Source organism: Rhinichthys klamathensis, unplaced genomic scaffold, assembly GCF_029890125.1.
Source record: "Rhinichthys klamathensis goyatoka isolate OS25496 unplaced genomic scaffold, OSU_Roscu_1.1 h1tg000137l_1, whole genome shotgun sequence".
Classification (NCBI taxonomy): Eukaryota; Metazoa; Chordata; class Actinopteri; order Cypriniformes; family Leuciscidae; genus Rhinichthys; species Rhinichthys klamathensis.
The window spans coordinates 1,028,239-1,044,332 of NW_026606672.1; the positions used below are offsets into that span (position 1 = coordinate 1,028,239).

General features: G+C 38.5%; 1 protein-coding gene across 1 annotated transcript in view; it reads right to left on the reverse strand.

The window, feature by feature from the left end:
• Positions 1-16,094, reverse strand: part of dnah10 (dynein axonemal heavy chain 10) — a 41,675-nt gene that overhangs the window by 5,255 nt on the left and 20,326 nt on the right. The window contains exons 45-74 of the mRNA XM_056257404.1: positions 15,880-16,025; positions 15,613-15,765; positions 15,265-15,525; positions 14,856-15,028; positions 14,176-14,269; positions 13,913-14,077; positions 13,507-13,695; positions 13,097-13,268; positions 12,727-12,930; positions 12,560-12,640; positions 12,241-12,438; positions 10,167-10,328; positions 9,790-9,964; positions 6,979-7,160; positions 6,698-6,834; positions 6,372-6,589; positions 6,041-6,262; positions 5,810-5,957; positions 5,452-5,731; positions 4,967-5,196; positions 4,084-4,357; positions 3,759-3,863; positions 3,503-3,657; positions 3,254-3,408; positions 1,924-2,107; positions 1,522-1,722; positions 1,226-1,435; positions 1,022-1,117; positions 396-567; positions 183-314 (exon numbers count right to left, since the gene is read on the reverse strand). Of these exons, the coding sequence (XP_056113379.1) occupies positions 183-314; positions 396-567; positions 1,022-1,117; positions 1,226-1,435; positions 1,522-1,722; positions 1,924-2,107; positions 3,254-3,408; positions 3,503-3,657; positions 3,759-3,863; positions 4,084-4,357; positions 4,967-5,196; positions 5,452-5,731; positions 5,810-5,957; positions 6,041-6,262; positions 6,372-6,589; positions 6,698-6,834; positions 6,979-7,160; positions 9,790-9,964; positions 10,167-10,328; positions 12,241-12,438; positions 12,560-12,640; positions 12,727-12,930; positions 13,097-13,268; positions 13,507-13,695; positions 13,913-14,077; positions 14,176-14,269; positions 14,856-15,028; positions 15,265-15,525; positions 15,613-15,765; positions 15,880-16,025 (5,274 nt within the window). The remainder of the gene's footprint in view (positions 1-182; positions 315-395; positions 568-1,021; positions 1,118-1,225; positions 1,436-1,521; positions 1,723-1,923; positions 2,108-3,253; positions 3,409-3,502; positions 3,658-3,758; positions 3,864-4,083; positions 4,358-4,966; positions 5,197-5,451; positions 5,732-5,809; positions 5,958-6,040; positions 6,263-6,371; positions 6,590-6,697; positions 6,835-6,978; positions 7,161-9,789; positions 9,965-10,166; positions 10,329-12,240; positions 12,439-12,559; positions 12,641-12,726; positions 12,931-13,096; positions 13,269-13,506; positions 13,696-13,912; positions 14,078-14,175; positions 14,270-14,855; positions 15,029-15,264; positions 15,526-15,612; positions 15,766-15,879; positions 16,026-16,094) is intronic.

Below are 16,094 nucleotides of genomic sequence, written 5' to 3' on the forward strand. Positions count from 1 at the left end.
CCAGTTGGCAAACCCACTTGAAGGTGCATACCGCCACCTACTGCATGACACCTGCATGACAGCGGACGTAAAATAAAGGATCAGGCTACGGTCCAGTTAAAAAAAATGCTTAATCTGCCCTGATATCGATCCTTGAGATCGACTCAGGCCATCCCTATATTTCAGTAATATAAATCAGGTACCTGTCTGTGGTTGTAGCTCAATAAGATGAGTCCACATGTCTCGGGCAGCCTGTGAGTAGTATCCGATCTCAGCATTAGGGTGCAAACCAAACACCTCTGCCGTGTTAGCAAGAGGCAGCGACTCTATCTCATCTGCAAAAAAATGGAGAGTTTGAGTGTCTGTCACATTCAAACCAGAGTCTTTCTGATGCTGGATTCTAAGCTGCAACATACCAACATAAACCTGCTTGGGTCCGTGTGGTGGGATCTTGTAGTCCACATCTTTATTGTGAAAGAAGTGGAAAGGCTGAAAGGTGTCAAAGATGAAATCACCCAGATACTCATCCATGTAAACTGTGAGGATCCTACGATCAAAGCTGTCAATAGCCCTGCCACCATACATCACCTGCAAGATGCATTTGAAATTATATATACTGTATATACATATATATACACAGTATATACACTGTATACATATTATGTTTTTTTTAAATAAGTGCTCATGCATCTTATGCTCATGCAGACTGCATTTATTTGATCAAAATACAGTAAAACAGTAATATTGTGAAATATTATTACAATTTAAAATAACTCTTTTCTATTTTCATATATTTTAAAAAGTAATTTATTTCTCTGATGGCAAAGCTGAATTTTCTGCAGCCATTTCTCCAGTCTTCACTGTCACATGATCATTCAGAAATCATTGTAATATGCTTATTGGTCCTTGAATAAAAAGTTCAAAAGAACAGCATCTTTTCAATAGAAATCTTGTGTAACTTATAAATGTCTTTACTGTTACTTTTGATCATTTTCTGCAGTCAGCCTCTAAAAAGACAAGATTAACTTAATGTGATATTTACCTCTCCGATTAGGTATTTGAGACTTGCCCATGGTATTGCGGCATCTCCTTGAGTTTGGGCTTTGGTCAGGTAGGTGTCCAAGATTTCCATACAAACCTGAGAGACAATGAAACTACATAATCGAAATGCAATGTAAAGTGTCTCAGACTTGACAATACTATCTGAGCACTACCTTTAAGGACTTTCAGATTAGAGCAAACTTACCAGGAAGTCGGACTCATTGAAATCATAAGGGACATTCCAGCCGATCTTGCCATACTTGCGTCTTTCCTGTACCACAGCATGGAAGAAGGCCAGCACATAAACCAGACTGCGAAAGGCAGGGTGAGGACAGCCCATGAGCTTTTCATGAGGGATCTTAAAATATGTCGCCCTCATGTTCAGCTTCAGCCCATTTGGAGGTTCTGTTACAACCTGCAGGTGAACATGAGAAAAACAATAGTTAACATGGAAATTAATATTCACACATTAAAATATTCACGCATTACATGTGTCCTGACCTTGAGGGATTTCTGCAGGATGCCGATGGGGAAGTCTTTAATGGGATCTGTAGTGAGCCACAAGCGGAAGTCTGGGTGGGGTTTAGTGATTCTTTCCAGTGCTTTCTCTAGATCCTTCAACCATTTCACTAACAGGTGACAGTTTTGTAGCATCAGCCACTGGCCTCGTGCAACTGCGGTTTCCAACAGCTGCAATGCAACCTGAAATAGAAATGTCATATTTGTACCTTTTTACAGACTGTTTTGTAGAGTTCAAGGGTAGATTTCCCAAATATGTCCGTTATGATATTGGTGGTGGTCAAGATGCAATCCACCACCGCAGTGCACTGTACTCGTGTCAAATATGAGAACTGTAGCACACACTGTAGACATGAGAACTGTAGCATATACTCTAGACTCTACCTTCTCCTGTCCCTGCCCCATGGCAAGAAATTTGAGTCTGTTGGTCCCAAAGCCAGAGCGTTTGGCTAATTTCATCAGATCATTGGCTGGTTCTGAGCCCGGACTCAGAATAAACACAATGGGAGAGTTTGGGGAGCTCTGGTCAAAGATGGCTTCAAAACTGATCACGGGGGGCTGTACGTATCTGAGTGACAGAGTGAAGAAGTGACAAAGACAAATGCCATTGTTTCTGATTGTCTGACATTAAAAAGCTTGGACTTTTATTATATGAACATTCGGGGCGGAATATGCTACACGACATTTGCACACATTTTTGTCCCGGTTTGCAGTGTAGAGTAGTTTCTGAAAGTCAGAGCCAGTGTATAGATTTTGGGAAGTTTGAGTTGGATGGACACAGATTATGATTCAATCCAGTCAGAGGATAAAAAAACATGTTTGATATTTTGAATCGGTTTTAGAACACACATGGCCAGATTTACTAAACAGGGCAAATTAGCGTGAGAGCGCAATTCCAAAAATGCGCAGATAGGAGTGGAAAGTTCTGCACGTGATCTACTGACGATGCGCAAATAAAAGAACACAGACGCAGCCGGATCATTTCCATAATGACCAACGCAATCTACCAGTTAGTGTCTGGTTTAAGACGTATAAAGCCGCATTGACGAGCGCAAACCTTAGTAAGTTACCTTGCATGATTCATTTAAATACTTTCCTCCCAAAAAATTTGCATCTAAAAGGGAAACTCCTACAAATGCATTTGCAATAAGGTCAGCCAAAAAATAACTGTGTCCAAGCCTTTTTACCGCTAATTTTTCACACTGGCCCATGGTGTTTTCATGGCATGTTTCTGCAAGAGTTTGTTGTGTTTGGAATCATTTTTAAGTGTGGTTGTGTGTAATCCTCCGTAGTTTAGAGTATGATGCCCATTTTTTTCAAGTGTACGATGCCTATTGTTTTAAAATTTGTTTGGATTTTAAAAGTTGTGTAGTGTATTCCAGCCATCATTTTCCCTCTGTAGTACTTGCATGTACATTTGCATAATGCAGTTTTTGGACAAATATTAATCAAATATAATTATTATAATAAAACCCTAAGGTTTTATGTGTTCATGTCTTTTCCAAAATATAATTCTTAATCCCCGTTATTTTAGTATAGTAAAATAGTAAAAATACACCAAATCAAGTTTCCTTAGCTAACTTGAATTTGTATCCATACTAGCATATTTTTTATAATAATTAGTTAAAAAATGTACACCCCTGTGATTACATAATCTGTGTGTAATATGCTGCTATTTTATAAAATCCATAAGTGATTTTCAGTTTCCTCATACTTCTCTCCCATGGTAAGCGTGACGTAATCACTGACGGCACGATAGACTCTGTCCAGCCTGAAGCAACGGATCAGCAGAAGCTTCTGGAAGGGAGTGAGGCTTTCCTTGTACTTCATTGGAAAGGAAGCCTGCTCTGGAGCATCCAAGTCATACCACTGTGTCAGAAACAGAAAGACAGATTCCATAAGTGATGTATAGAATCTCACCGTAGGTTCATCTGGTGTGTGTTTGATGATTTCTTCCACTCACTTTCTTCCATTCCTCAGGATTCTTCTCTATATCATCAGCTAAAGTGCCAAATTCATTAGGAAAGAGTTCCATAAGGCGCACTATATCCTCCCAGCCCTGATCAGGCAGCCAGTCGCACGGCTTCTTACGTTTGCTCTTCTCCAGAGAGAGGTTACCTGGAGAGAGGAAGAAGATTGGGTGTGTATGTGCATTGCTATGCATGTTTATATTGCAAAAGAGAGAAAAAGTAAGAGACAAGTATTCCTGAAGCTCCTACCTTTCAGGAAGAACTCAAGTTCACCCTGGGGTGCTCGGCCATCTGCCTGCTCAATCTTAATAGTCAAGTTGAAGGAGAAGAGAAGTTTGTGTCTTTCAAACAGACCTAAACAACAAAGCAAAAAGAAGTTTGGTTTGAATCTGTTGAAGAAACAACAGTGATTTCATCTAAACTTGTCCCTGTCATCACCAGCTACTAATGTTCATGGACTAGAAAATGTCTTAATCTGTTGGCATGAAGTTTAGCAGTTAATTACATAGAAAAATTGTTAATTAAAATTCCCATGATCGGAAACCATTAGACTTTAAAAGTTTAGCAGGCTCACCAGTACAGCCATAGTTATAGACATTCTGTGTAAGTGTGTCCATGATATTCTTCAATCTGTTGGGCAGGATTGTGTTGGGTAGAGACTTGGACAGTGAGAGGTCAAACACTTCTAAAAAGGAAGCAAGTGAATACTGATACATGCTATTGACCAGAGCCATCTCAGCCAGCACAAAGAACAGGACAGCTCCACGCTTGGCAGCCGGACGGTAGCCGTCTCTCAGTGTGTCAATATCAATGGCCGTCTTTTCTGCCAGCTTCAGTTTCTCGAACACCTGTTGGAGTCAAATAATGAACGTAAAATCGTAAACTGTTTCATTAATCAGTGTGTACACTGCCTATCAAAAGTTTATGTTTAAAAAATAAATAAAAAAATAATACTTTTATTCAGTGGCAGTAAAGCCTTTTACATTGTAACAAAAAAAAAAATATTTCAAATAAATTCTGTTCTTTTGAACTTTCTATTCATCGAAGAATCCTGAAAAAAAAAATATAACCACACAAATATTAAGCAGCACAACTGTTTTCAACATTGATAATAATAAGAAATGTTTCTTGAGCACCAAACCAGCATACTGGAGTAATGGCTGTTAAAATTCAGCTTTTCCATCACAGGAATACACTGCATTTAAAAATATATTCAAATATGAAATATGAATGTTATTTTAAATTGTAATCATATTTGGCAATATTATCATTTTTACTGTATGTTTGATCAAATAATGCTGCCTTGGTGAGCATAAGAGACTTCTTAAAAAAATTAAATTAAAACAAATCTTACCAACCCTGGCCTTTTAAATGGTGGTGAGTTTCTATGATAAATATTTATGAAATAATTAGTAGGCCATTATACATGTGTGTACTGTAGTGTGCAATGAACTGACCTCGCTGGCTTTGGACTTTGTTTCTTCCAGAGTTTGTATCAGTTCTACATTATCCAGCATGTTTCCAGTGGAGGTGGCCAACTCTCTCAACAGCGAATCCTCCAGGTCTTTCAGCAAACGTTTGTTCTCACTAGTCTCTTGAATAAGCCGTTCTCTCTGCTCTTCCAGCTCCTTCCGCTCAAATCCCACGATAAAACTCAGCAGCTGGTCTTCCAGGCCCTTCAGGGTTACTGAAAAACAGGTTTAGTAGAAAGATTAAATGATAATCTGTAAAATCTCAAATTAAATGCATACTCACACCAAAGTGTTATTTGATTCTTAAGAATTGCCACTGTTTTTTAATTCAAACATCAGACAATTTAAAAAAAAAAAATGTTGTAATACAGAGAACGTTAAAAAAATTGGTGTGTGCATCTCAATTGGCAACGAGACCTGTTGTGAATTGACATAAACTGGTGTGTATTGCATAAAGTTTGCTCTCTCACCTGTGTAATTGATAACCATGGCCTTCCCAAATACAGCAGGAGAGAACTTGGGGTTTGCAAGTTTGGTATTGAGGTAAAGTTTGAAGTTGGGATCATAGTCAACTTCCTTATCACCAAGTACGACAACCTGACGCCCCTCTGCCCCTTTTACATTCTTCTCAAGGACATTGTCAATAACTGGATCAATATATTCATCCACATCTTGGAACAGGAAGGGGAAGCCATACTTAATGGCCAACTCCAGCCCCTTCAAGAAGTCTGGGTCATTGAATGACGAGATCTGCAAATCAGAAAATTTACTATAAAAATTGATTACAGAAAACTTTGTGCAGATTAAAGTGATGGAATGAAGCGAAACCTTCAGATTGTTTTTCTCCTCCTTCTTTTTGACCCAGTTGAGGGCTTGCTGCTGGGGGTCAATGCACAAGGGGAAGCGGCTGGATCTGGTGGTCAGGATGCCATTCTGCACTGAAAGTTCATCTGGAGGAAGACCTTCAGATCCCCATCTAAGAGAATGGAGAGTTTTTTACCCATAAAAAAAGAAAATACATATAATATTCATTCCTCTACACATGCTTTGATGACTCACCTGCTTATCTCCACCTCATCAGTGAGCAGGTTTTCTATTCGGAAAGGCTGGCTCAGAGGAATACCTCTCTCCAGGACATCTGCCTGCCACACCTCATAAACCATATCATTGCGGAAGTCCCAGCTGAATGCTCCCTCGTAGCTGAGGAAGGCAGCGCAGATCAGACAGTCTCCCAGAAGACGTACTCGCCGCTGCTTCAGCTCCTCCAGGTCCTCCATCCAGCTACACGTAAATAGACATACACATTAAAATATTACTAAAATGCCTTTTATCTGGGTGATCTTTGATCAGTCATTCATATTCAAGCGAAGTTTTTAATGAGTAAGCTGACCGCTCATTCTCTGATCCCAGGCCTGAGATGAGTTTGTCTGCAGCAATGAGTCTTCTCTCCATAACCTCGGCCTCCTCCTGCAGAAGCTGCTTTTCTGTCATGGCAGCCTCATATTTGTTTCCAAGAGCTCCAAGCTCTTTCTGGATGGCACTGAGCTCATTCTGGATTCGCTCCAGCTCACGTTTACTTTGGAAGAAATTCCTCTCCAGACGAGCTACCTTTAAATGTAATTTTGTGATTTAATTTCAGCTCATCTTCTTAAATGAGATCAAATAAAGTAAATGAATTTATGCATTTAAAGTCTCTATTATGTAAGCATATCATACCTTCTCTCGCTTAGGTTTAATGTCTCTGGCCACGTCACAGTAGCCCATGACTGCCTCCACAAACCTTAGCATGCCAGAACCAGCTTTACTGATGGCTTGCATCTCCTCCAAACTGGTGTTGAGGTTCCTTAGGTAGGCTGGATATACAATATGACAAGGTGGAGGCATCAGAATTTCTATGAGTGGATTTACGTTGAGGAGCTAGATACTTCATAAGTTGTTTTAAGGCACTGGGATCACAGAGAAGCATCAAGAAGATGAGTATATGGATGTTGGCTTACCCTTGACAGTCTTGACTTGACTGGCATTGATTGAGTCACAGTCCATCTCCATAAGCGAGCGCAGGAAGTTGCCCTCTGACATCATGCCCTTGGCTGACTTCCAGCTGATCTCTTTATGGCCCCGTATCACTAGGATGCACTCGCACACAACCTGCACCTGTTTGGGTGGCTTGGCGAAGGATCTACAATACCGCAAACAAGAGGGTGGAGGAGCGTCAATACTGTTCTTACACTGTTTGTCTTACATTAAGCTAGTGGCCTTCATGTAACAAAAGAGAGGCACTTTTTTGTGGTGTGACCAGTGAAAATGATCCACAGCAAGTAAAAATTTATTTTTGCAAAAACATTTTACATGCTGTGAACCATTTTCACTGGCCCCACCACAAAAAAAAAAAAAAAAAACCTGTCACTTTCCTTGTTTTTATACATATTTTATTAATATTAATATCATAATTATTATATATTGAAATGTAATATTATTATTATAATTATTATATATTCCAATTTATTTAATTCATTATTAACTGTACTTCAACCTCATGAGACCAATAAAATAAGGCTATTTGAATTTAGTAATTTTTCATGTCATTACATTGTTAGTTTAGACTCTAGAGCATAAGAAACAAATGGGGAGAAAAAAACATTTTTGAAAAAATATATTTTATTTATGTCATGAGATGACTGGTATAGGCAAAAACAATGGGATTTTTTTTCATTCATCAATAAATAAAACATTTATGTTTTAAACCAAATGTTGTATAAAGATGATTATCAACTATGTTATGAAAGATACAACAGAATTACTTGATATACCATTTTATTTTATGTAATATGTGGGCAAAATGGCCATAAATGAGTAGTCCCATTCAATACAATGTATCTATACACTGTATATAATTTGCATATTACTGTGTTCTTGGGGCAACATGTAATGGAAAAAGAAGTGTAATAATGGGAGTAATATTTAGAAAATTTTTCATTATAATATCTAATATTTCATAGGAATATTAATATATCATTTCTTTCCCTATTTACTTGATGTGTCTCCCAAAATGTCTGATAAACATGATTAAAGTCCTGGGGCCGTATTCACAAAGAATTTTAAGGCTAAAAGTAGCTCCTAACTGGCGAATTTAGGAGCAACTCCTAAAAATAATGGGCGTGTCACTCCTAACTTTAGGACTCCTAATTTTTTTCACTAAGAGTAATTCACGAAGCATTTTAGCCCAAAAAGTAGCACCTAAGTCTGGGACAGCTTAAAAGAATTTGAGAGGACTCCTAACTCACTAAGACCTATTCACAAAGGATCGTAGCGCATACCAGCGCATCTCGCAGTCGTCCGGCGTCCGCGACACAAGCGGGAACGCTGCATTGATCTGCAAACAAATCCTCTCCCATTCTCACGCTTAGTTTTGCTTGATATCCCAGTGCCGAATTTCACTTTTATTATGTTTTTGGGCCAGCAGCAGTAACTGATCCTGCGTCCAGTTGGGCTTTCTTTTCCGTTTTGGCGAGTTCATAATCCACCGTCATTCAACTATTATGGTGTGTTCACACCGAACGCGAATTTAATTATTTGCGCGAGTAGATTACATACAAAGTCAATGCAAAGACGCGAATAGGCGCATCATTCGCGCCGGGCGTTGGAAATGACGCGAATTGGGCGACGCGTTTGCCGCGAATGTCTTCCGCGCAAGTTGAAAAATTTGAACTCGAGCGAATGTTCAAGCGATAGACGCGTATTTGACGCTTTATTCGCGTTCGGTGTGAACACACACCATTACATTACTTCAATAGGAGTAACATTTCCTTGCTTTAAGTAGTCTATTTAGGCTAATAGGATGTCAATTAACCAAGCAAGTGTTAATGCAAGTGTCGTTTTTTCATTATTAGGCAAGTTGCGGTTTTCATTGGGGTATTAATTTAATGATATACTGATTAAAAATTGGTATTGATTGGTATCAATGGTATTGATTAAAAAATACCTTGATTTAATTTAATTTAATTCACGACTTCTCTCTCTCTCTCTGCCTTGTTAGAATTACACTTTACTGGGGCCTGCACAAACATTTCGATGACATTACTATTATTATTTTGTGTAGGACACAGACATATTTAGATGTCCTAAATCCATGATTTGTTGCGTCTGTGTTATGTTCCGCATGATGGCCCTGTCATCTAACAACCAATCACCGTGATCATTGCGAGGAGGCTCGTGCATGAGAAGTGACGTCATCCATAGCAACGAAGACTCACTCTTAGTTTAGGAGTTGTCATTTTTCCTTACTAAGAGTAGGTCTGAAAGGCGCTGTGAATAACTTTTAAGAGAAAACTCCTAGCTAAAATATTTTAGTGCGATTTAGGAGTACTCCTAGTGGTAAGATAAAATTCTTTGTGAATACGGCCCCTGGTGTCCTCTACAGTGGACATGTATGAAATCAATGCCCTGTTTTGTAACATAAAGTCATATTTTGATTAGAAACACCATAACATTTTCCTGAGATGTTGATTTATAAAATACAATTTGAAAACTAGTCAGATTTAAATGATAATTAAAAAATATTATAATTTATTGATAATGAGTGCTACATTAATGTCAGTCATTTTTAAAGACCAAGGACAAAAGTCTATTCCTGGGTCCCAGGGGGATATAATAATTATAATATTTCATATACAAATGTAATATATTTATTTTTTTAAATCTGCCCAGCAACAGAAAAAAAAACATTTATTGAGTCCTGCATATGATTCACAAGAGTCAAAATTGAATGTTTTTGCATTGATTTAGTCTAGAAGCACAGTGGTCGTCACCTGATTTCTGTGACATCAGATTTGTCCAGGTCTTGCAGGGCCATGCGAGCGGCTTCTAAAGCAGGAAGAGCCTCAGCTAGAGAGCTCTCAGCATCCTTCTTCTCCACCACTATCACTTTATTCTGCTCCTCTATCTCTTTAGCCTTCTCCTCCGCCAGGGCTTTCTTCTCCTCCGCTGAAAGAGAGAATTTACAATATATTTTTAGCAGTTGCTGTTCGATCCTATCCATATGGAACATCCTTTCTTTTCCCACTTTTTACATTATTTTAATAAATACGTGACATATCAACACATCTGTAACATGAATAAAAAACAACTTGATATTAGTTACCCATAGTTTTACTGCAGAAATGTTTGTATGTGATGTTGTACTAACCAACAGCAGTATTAGAGCAGATCTCTTCTAGAAGAATCTCACAGGCTGCAGTCTTCTCTGCCAGCACCACTTTCTGCTCAGCTAGTTTGGTGTTGAGCTCTGCTAGCTGCCCACTCGCCTCCTTCAGCTTATCCAAACCCCCTTCTAGACGTTTACATTGTGCTGGAAAATGCATACAGATCACTGTTATTCTAGGATTATATAAATACTATTATAGTTGTATTCATATTTTGAATTAGCGTTTAGTTTTTGTATGTACCGTTTTCATTTTTATTTTTCATATTATTTTAAGTATTAATTTGTATTGATTGTGTTATGAGCTTTTATTAGTTTTTGTAGGTTTTTTGTAATACAACCCCAAATCAGAAAAAGTTGGGACATTTTGTAAAATGCAATAAAATCAAGAATATGTTATTTGTTGATTCTTTTTAACCTTTTATTAACTGACAAAAGTACAAAGAAAAGTTTTCCAATGTTTTCACTGACCAACATAATTGTATTTTGTAAATATGAACAAATTTTGATTTTGATGGCTGCAACACACCCCCAAAAAAGTTGGGACAGAGACATGTTTACCACTGTGTCACATCACCTTTCCTTTTAATTACACTTTTTAATCATTTGGGAGTTGAGGATACTAATTGTTCGAGTTTTGCTAGTGGAATATTTGCCCAATCTTGTCTGATACAAGACAGCCGCTCAACAGTGTGGTCATCATTGCCTGATTCTCCTTTTCATGATGGGTCATACATTTTCCATAAGAGACATATCTGGACTGCAGTAAACAGGCAGGCACATCCCTTCTATGGTGCAGAGTGTCTAAAAACCACTCAGTTGTAGCACGTGCAGAATGAGGCCTGGCATTGTCTTGCTTCCCAGGAAAGATGTCATCTTGATGGCAGTTTATGTCTCTGTACAATCCAAATACTGTATATGCCTCCATGTCAATGGTACCTTCACAATAATGCAAGTTACCCATACAGTTTGCAATGATGCACCTCAATACCAGGACAGATGTTTGCTTTTGCACCTGTCGCTGGTGAAAGTCTGGTTGGTTCCTTTCGTTTTTTGGGACTGAGAACTCGATTCCATTTTCTACCCAAAACAAGCTGAATCATCTGACCACAGCAGACATTTCCACTTTCTTCTATCTAGACCATCTGAGATGAGCTCAGGCCCAGAGAACTCGCCGGCATCTCCACATAGAACTGATGTAAAGCTTTCTCCTTGCGTAACAGAGATTCAAGTGGCATTTCTTGATGCATTCTTGATTTCTTGATGGTTTTCCAAATTAGTCCTGAGCACATGTGGCTGTATTTGACAGAGTAGCATGATGGTATCTTGTGCAATGCCATCTGAGGACTCAAAGGTCACGCACATTCAACAGAGGTCTACAGCCTTACCCAACACAGACTGAGATTTCTCTGGATTCCCTGAATCTTGTGACAATATTATGTATGGAAGATGATGAAGGCATAAATGCTTTGCAATCTTTTTAATTGTTAGACAATTCTCTCAAGATATTTGGCACAAAGTGATGAGCCATGACCCATTTTTGCTTAAAAAGACTGAGAAGCACTTTTACACCCAAACAAGATACCCTCAACTATTACCAATTCACCTGCTCATTGTGGACTGTTTCAAAATAGTTGGATAATCTAATTTGGATAATCTTTTCACTTTTATTTGGTCTCTGTCCCAACTTTTTGGGGTGTGTTGCAGCCATCAAAATCAAAATTTGTTCATATTTACAAAATACAATTATGTTGGTCAGTGAAAACATTGGAAAACGTTTCTTTGTACTTTTGTCAGCTAATAAAAGGTTAAATAGAATGAACAAATCACAGATTCTTGATTTTATTGCATTTTACAAAATGTCCCAACTTCTGATTTGGGGTTGTAAAAAAAAAAAAAAAGGCTAGCCAAACTTTTAAAATTTTTGTTTAGTTGATGTGATTCATCTAGGTTTAGTTTTGGTTAACAACAATGATAACAGCACTGATATAGATGCAGTACATTATTTTAAAATCATAAACAAATGTTCCCAAACAGCTCAAGAGAAATTTGCTCTTACCCAGTATGTATTTATCTTGGTCCTCCAGTAGGTTGGAGTAGGTGCTAATAAAGTCCAGGTAGTTTTTAGGGGTGACGAAGTTGCTGCGGCGTAGTGTCTGCAGGAACAGTTTACTATACTCGCCTACAGAACCGTGCACCATACACACATGAGCAATCACCGCCTCTGAATGACACTCTGGGATCATTGGACTCTCGCCTGAAATGAGACACGATACATAAACCAGCATGAATGGGTGTGCATTATTGCAATATATGCATGCACAGGGTTAGTAAACAATAATTTATAAACTGCATTGAAATCTCCAGGTAACACATACCTAAGAAGGACTTGGCCACTGCGTGTAGAGCTTGAAGAGGCCATGGGGAGAACCAGTCGATGTTTGTATTATTAACCAATCCTAATGCACAAAAACACACACATGAAGAAATCAAGGAAGTAGGAGTAGGATCAAACAAATACATTTCTGATGCATTGCTCAAAGACCTGGGAAATTCCTGCAGCGTGTTCTAAGGGTGTCACCAACAGGTGACATGGCCAGCACTATGTGCAAGTTGTTGGCACTCTTGTTGACAAAGTATTGCCACACACTCTCTTTCGACGGACCAGAGCCTGTTTTCATAGCTTCATCTCGCAGCTGGTTTAGGACTGATTCCTTCTCGTCATCAGGGAACAGTGCTGGAACCATCCCTGACAACACAAAGAAACTGCTGCTAGCATCTCTTTTTAATACAGTCCATAAAACTGACATGATTTGTTCATGTTTACATGTCATAAAAGGAACTTAAACCAAATAGATTAATTTTAAAAAGTGTGTTACCTCATTAGACTTTATTAAGTCAGTTGTTTTAAATACCTGATGTAAGCATGTTGTTGATGAGCTCCAGAAAACCTTCCTCGGCCACATGGGCATCAGTGAACAGGAAGACCATTTTCTTGTTCTCTATACCCAATTTAAGGTACAGAGTTTTCAGATCCTCACGAAAGTTAGTCTCCGAGTACCCTCTGCTAAGCACAATTTCAAACACCTACAAACAAACAGCATAAATTGATTCTTACTATCCGTTTCAGATACTCACAAAAGTTAGCCTCTAAGTTCCCTCTACTAAGCACAATTTCAGACACCTACAAACAAACAGCACAAAATGATTCTTACTATTACTAAATTGCTCATTTAGAAAGAAAACGAAGGGGATATATAAAATATATAAAAGTAGAAAAAATACAGGAAATATTACATATAGAATATGAAAAACAATGAATTACCTCATAACCTGCGGTGAAGGCAGCCAGCTTTGTAAGAGACTGTTTCCCTGAACCACCTACGCCAACCAGCAACGCATGACTACGGTCCATTCTGATGATGCGATGAATGACAGTCAGGTGTTCAAGAGCATCATCAAACAGCACCAAGTTCATTCTGGTCTTATTTTCATTATACTCCTCCAGGATCTCCTATAGGGGTCAAAGAAAAGAAAAGAAAAACGCTTCACACTGTCAAGCTTGTTCGTTTTCAGATAAACTGATGGATTTCTGCTTTGGAAAAAGCATTTCCAGGTAATGCATGAATTGGAAAAAAATTTATAGCTTGAATGCAATGCATGCTTTGGATAAAACCATCTGCCAAGCACATGAATGTAAATGTAAATGTAACATTAAGACATCTATGCACCTGAAACAGAGCTTTGGATGCATCATAGTCCAGTATATCCTCATAAACTCTTGGCTCAGACTTTAGAGCTGTTCTGTAATCTCCAAACAGAATGGGGTCTCTCATGGCTGAATCGAGGTCTGATCTGAAGTGCTCTTCAATCAGATTCTTTATATGGCCCTGGACCTGTAGAGAGCGAAGCCAGAGCATGGGACAACAAGCGTGTAGTTTAAAATCTAGACAATTGCGGGGTTTTGTAACATGCTACTTGGAAGCAAGCATACCATGATTTTGTCAGTTTCATTGATAAGTCTGTCATGGAAGACCCTTAAGCATTCATTCCTCCATACACGAACAAACTGGGTGACTGTACAGAACCTGGAGTTAAATGAGAGCAAAACACACGCTCATTATTAAAATAAACATGTCACAAACTGGTCATAGTGGAGCATAGTGGTATAGAGTACTGCATATGGCATAGAGTGGTGGTTCTCAACCTTTTTGATTATATAACAATATAATATAGCCCTCTGCATAATATAATATGAACAGAAATATAACTATATCTATTAATTATAATATATTATGAACAGAAATAAGGAATGTCAATAGGGAAATTAATAACCCACAATTAATTTTGTAATTCCAGATACTTCAAGAACTGTATTTTCTTTAATAAAAGCATTCGTTTTTGAGGGGAAAAAGAAATATGATTTCAGTTTACATCTTGATTGTATGTTTTTTTTAAGCATTTTATTTAAGTTAGATTCCTTCAATATACTGTATTGATAATAGTATATTCATTTAAATAATGTTAAGTCATCCTGTAGACCCATTGGAAGTTTGCTAAAGCGTGGGCCTCGGCCTCCTGGTTCAGAACCATTGGTACAGAGTATTGCAAACATCAAACTAAAAAGAACTTCCTCAGTCCTTTCTAATTCATTTGAATAATAATACTCTTAACCTTTCAGGATTGGTCATTGTCAAGCCATTGTAGACTCTGGACAGATCTCGCAAGTTAAAGATGTAGTGGAACTTGGAAGGTGTTGGCGGTAGGTCCTTAATTATGGTTTTGTACAACTCCAGAGTACAAAAGGTCAACTTGTCACAGATGTTTTGAATGCATTCCTCAAAGGGCTTTAAAATACAAGAGCAATAATTCTAATTAATGTCAATCATTCATTTCATGAATAAACTAGGCCTGGCAAAAAAGTGACGTAGTTACACATGACTACATTTACTTACAATAGTAATAACAGTAAATTATGATTTACATAATTACAACTAACCCTAAACCAAACCCTAACTGTAACTCTATAGTAAGTGCATGATGGCATTTGTTCTGATATGGCCAGTTGAATTATTTCTCGCACCTTGGTGTGTCCTTTAAGTATGGAAGAGTAGATGAGGTGCAGGGACTCTTCCTCCGGAAAGGGGATGTTGAACACACTGAAAAGAGAGATGAATCGAGGGTCCACCTCATTCCTACCGCCCCCTGCCTTCCCCATGGCTGCAATGAAGCCCAAGTCCTTTATGAGTTTATAGTTAAGTTCCTTTCCTCTGTCATACATGCCACCCCTGTCCAACAGCAGCTTTAGAAGAGCTATAGGCTGCTGGGTGCCATATTCATCCACCTGAGATCAAACAAATGACAATCCATGAAGAGCCGTGAGGTGAAGGTTCAGTCTCGGATATGACCTACAGTATAAATCCATTCTTACCCTTGGCATGTTGAGGTCATCCATAAAGACAAGGAGCCTTTTGCCCATTGGAGGACCATACGTGTCTTTGGTTCTTTTTTCAACACTTGCCTCCAGAGTCCTCTGCAGGTCCATAGATGTTGTTCTCGACGAGAAATTGATGGCCATCATTATCTGGGTAAAAGGTGCATATTGTTATCCTGTGTGTGAAATCCAACTGGACTGCATTCATTTATAGTTTTAATTTTACAGAAGCAGCTTCACCAATATTCACAGCGTTGGACTTACAGTTGTATCTGTTTTGAGATTACTCAGGAAGTTCTGTATGGTGGCTGTTTTTGAGGTGCCAGACTCTCCTACCAGCACCACTGGCCTTTTCACCTTCACCATCTGTTCCAACAGCCAGTTAGCACGAGTGGTGTCCACTGTCGGGACTGATGGAGAGCAACGGATAAAATAAGCTTTTATTGAAGCATACCGTACCGAATAAAAACAACTAGATT